A 3,621-nucleotide genomic window follows, 5' to 3' on the forward strand; every position below is an offset into this window, starting at 1 on the left:
CTCTTGTGGAGGCTGAATAGGTTCAGGCCCTTTAGCCTCTCTTTGTAGGGCCTGCCCTGCTGCCTCTTGACCATGCGAGTGGCCCTCCTCTAGACCCTCTTGAAGCCACATCCCTCTTGAAGTGCAGCGCCCAGAACTGGATGCAGTACTCCAACTGTGGCATAACCAATGACTCAGAGGGGAAGGATCACCTCCCTGGACCTGCTTGTGATGCATCTGTAGATGCACGGCAAGGTGCGGTTAGCCTTACTGACCGCTTCCTCACATTGGCGGCCCGTGTTCATCCTGGAGTCAACACTGACTCCAAGCTCCCTTTCTGCCACTATGTTGACAAGGGTGTTCCCCAACCTATAGGTGTGTTGCTGGTTCCTTCTCCCTAGATGCAGCACCCTGCACTTGTCTGCATTGAATTCCATCCTATTCTCATCTGCCCACCTCTGCAATTTGTCTAGATCTAGCTGGATTCTGTTCCTCTCCTCCAGCGTGCCCACCTCATCCCACAACTTGGTGTCATCAGTGAATTTGGACAACATGCATTCCACACACACATCCAGATCGCTGATAAAGATGTAGGGGCCTCACATTACCCAGTGCCTTCTTCTTACTTCCTATGTACTTAAAAAGTACTACCATACACGATAGGCTTGGCAATCTGGTGATTACGACAAACAAAAAAGCTGACCTCTTCAACCAATTCTTGGCCTCTATATACCTGAACAGGGAGTCTTTGCAAAAGGGGCAGAAACCCAATATAATGGTAAAATAAAAGCTTAAATTTTGCAGAATACTAGAAATTCTAAAATTATATGAATATCCTCCACATTAGTGGTTCTCAACCTCTATAGACTCAAGGCATGATTTGTTAAGACTGAGGGGGAGGGAGGAGTTCAGAAAATGCCAGCTTTTAGTTTTTGCTCATTTTTGACTACAGGAAAATAGAGTAATTCTTCTGTTACAAAGAGCTCATAAAACCATAACATGTCAGAATGCTTTTAACACTATGGACTCCCATTTGAAATCTCTAGGTTTTTTCTGCGAATCGTGTATGGGCACCTAACATTGCTAACTTTATGTAGCACCCCCAGACACTCTAGAAAGGATCTCAAGGCGCCGCAACTTGCCCTGGCACCATGGTTGAGAACTGCTGCTGTACATGTTTATACATGAAGTTCTAGTCAGTTCCTAAAAGCTGGCAAGTACATTTTTCTTTCAAAGGGCTGTCTTGGAGCAACAATGGTAAGTCCAGTTTAAGGTTAGTTAACCAGTCTAATACTCTTAAGGAAAAGGAATGTATCTCTGCAATGTCACTGTCAAATTTGTATAGAGGGCAGAGTGATGTTATGTCATCCATAGTTTGATTAGGATTGCCAATCACATTTTGCAGAACTCCTAATACACCATTTGTGCATCAAGTGACCGCAGCAACCATGCCCAGTTTGGATCTGATTTAGAGCCTTCCACATTTTTCGTGGAAGGTAAAAACCAGGAGGGCTTTATTGCTGGGTCAGAAATTAGATGTTTATTCTAAATGGTGGTTTCATTTCACATTTTCTTCCAAGCTGTTGCACTGTTGTGACCTATAAGGGCTTGTACACGTGTCCACAAAGCTTTCCAGGAGACCAAGCAGTGAGCTGGGAGGTTCTTTAAATCTCTGTGGATGGGGAGGTCTGGGTTATCATTCATGCAGACGACCTCTCTGTATGTAGCTTCGTTACAGCAAATGTCTGGAGGAGCAATATTGGCCAGCACCAATAGCCATAGAATTGGTGTAGATTTCAGGGTTCCAGTGACAGCATGTATTGCAGAATTTAATTGGACATGCACACATTTGGTATGAATGTCAGCAGTTCAGACAGGTGCATAGTACTCAACTGTTGAGAAGACCAGTGCCATAACAGAAGTGCAGGGTACTCCCGCGGTGGCACCCCAGCTTGTTCCAGCAAGTTTCCACACTATGTTCACCTGACTCCATGTCTTCACAGCTATTTTTTGAAGATAGTTACAAAAGGTTATGGTGTGGTTGAGTGTCACACCTAGGTAGGACGGAGTTGGATCATGCTGTAATTTCTCCCTGCAAAAATTATGTTGAGATTAACATGTGCTTTATGCTCATTGAGTTGAAATGCCAAGATGATGGACGTAGCTGGATTTGGTCACAGCCTCCACATGCAGAGATATTCTGCCATTATTCACAGGCCTAATGTCAGCATGTATTCAATCTCTTTGAAAGTCTTTGCCTATGTGGTTAGTACCAGGTCATCAGCATATGCAAATTTCCTCAAAGAGGTAACAGACAAATCGCTTATATAAACATTGGAAACAGTCAGGTCAAAAACAAGCACATTAATGCTTTCAGACAACTTTATTGCAGGAAACACTAAGTGTGAAACTGTTTGGAAGTAAACTTTAAATAATTTTTCATGTTGCTTTGGAAAGATTTAACTGCTCTATTAAATGATTTTGTTGCAACCAAAATGAACTATGTTGTTTGCAGTTCTACAGCTCACTTCTCATATTTAAATGTCAGCCAGCCATGACAATTTACACCCCAGATTACTCAAGGAGCTGGCCTGCATCATAGCTCAGCCCCTGGTAAGGGGCTTCAAGAGCTCCTGGCACTCTTTTAAAGACAGGCACCACACTGGCCTTCTTCTAATCATCAGGCACTTCACCAAAGGGAGGAAAGTGGATCCGGCAAACTACAGGCCCATCAGCCTGACCTCCAACCCAGGGAAGGTCTTAGACAAAAAAAATCAAAGAGGCCATTCTTAACGGACTGGCTGATGGCAACGCCCCAAGGGATAGCCAGCATGGGTTTGTTGCAGGTAGGTCGTGCTTGACCAATCTCATTTCCTTTTACGACCAGGTGACCTACCACCTGGACAAGGGAAAAGAGACTGATGTCATATATCTTGACTTTAAAAAAAAGACTTCAACCTGGTATCCCATGATCACCTTTTGGCAAAAGGTGATCACACACACGTGTACCTGCTTACCTCGGCGGAGGCGGCAGCAGCGGAGGAAACCAGCAGCAGGGGCAGCAACAGCTGATTCCCCACTAAGGTAAGTGGGGTAGAGAGCGCAGCACAGCTGAGGCGGATCCGGAGGGGAAACCCTTCGGCGACGCCTTAGCTCGCCCGGCAGGGAGCCGCGCTCCCGAGCCGCGCGTGGGCAGCGCACGCGAATAGTGCGCGCAAACAGGCGCGCTCTGTAAGAGCGCGCCAGCGTTTGCGCCGGCGTTCGCGTAAGGCGGGCGCGAGGGAGCTGCACAGGGCAGCTCCTCCAGGGAGTAGGCAGCGGGCGCACCTCTGCAGTCATGGTGATGCAGACGCGGAGCGCAGCTGCCAGGGACCCTGCCCGGGGGCTGCCGCCTACCATGGGCTCTTCTGAGGCCTCCACCCAGACAGAGCTCATGGTGGAGGCGGTGGCCCCTTGCCCCCCTGTCTGCGGAGGGGGCTTGGCGGGGCCCTGGGCGGGGGTGGGGCCTGGTGGTCTCCCGGCCTGTCCCTCCTGTGCACGCCTTAGTGCCCTGGAGGAGCAGGTGGGTGAGCTCCAGGCTGCGGTGAGTAGGCTGAGGGGGATCAGGGAGGCAGAGGACGAAATTGATGCCTATTTCTGTTC

The 3,621-nt window shown here is 48.3% G+C and overlaps 1 protein-coding gene across 1 annotated transcript in view; it reads right to left on the reverse strand.

Annotated features, from left to right (window-relative positions):
- Positions 1–1,606: 1,606 nt before the first annotated feature.
- Positions 1,607–3,621, reverse strand: part of LOC112548417 (armadillo repeat-containing protein 1-like) — a 21,529-nt gene continuing 19,514 nt past the window's right edge. The window contains exon 3 of the mRNA XM_025194160.1: positions 1,607–2,071. Within this exon, the coding sequence (XP_025049945.1) occupies positions 1,849–2,071 (223 nt within the window). The 3' untranslated portion in view covers positions 1,607–1,848. The remainder of the gene's footprint in view (positions 2,072–3,621) is intronic.

The sequence above is a fragment of the Alligator sinensis genome, unplaced genomic scaffold, assembly GCF_000455745.1.
Source record: "Alligator sinensis unplaced genomic scaffold, ASM45574v1 scaffold1637_1, whole genome shotgun sequence".
NCBI classification, from domain to species: domain Eukaryota; kingdom Metazoa; phylum Chordata; order Crocodylia; family Alligatoridae; genus Alligator; species Alligator sinensis.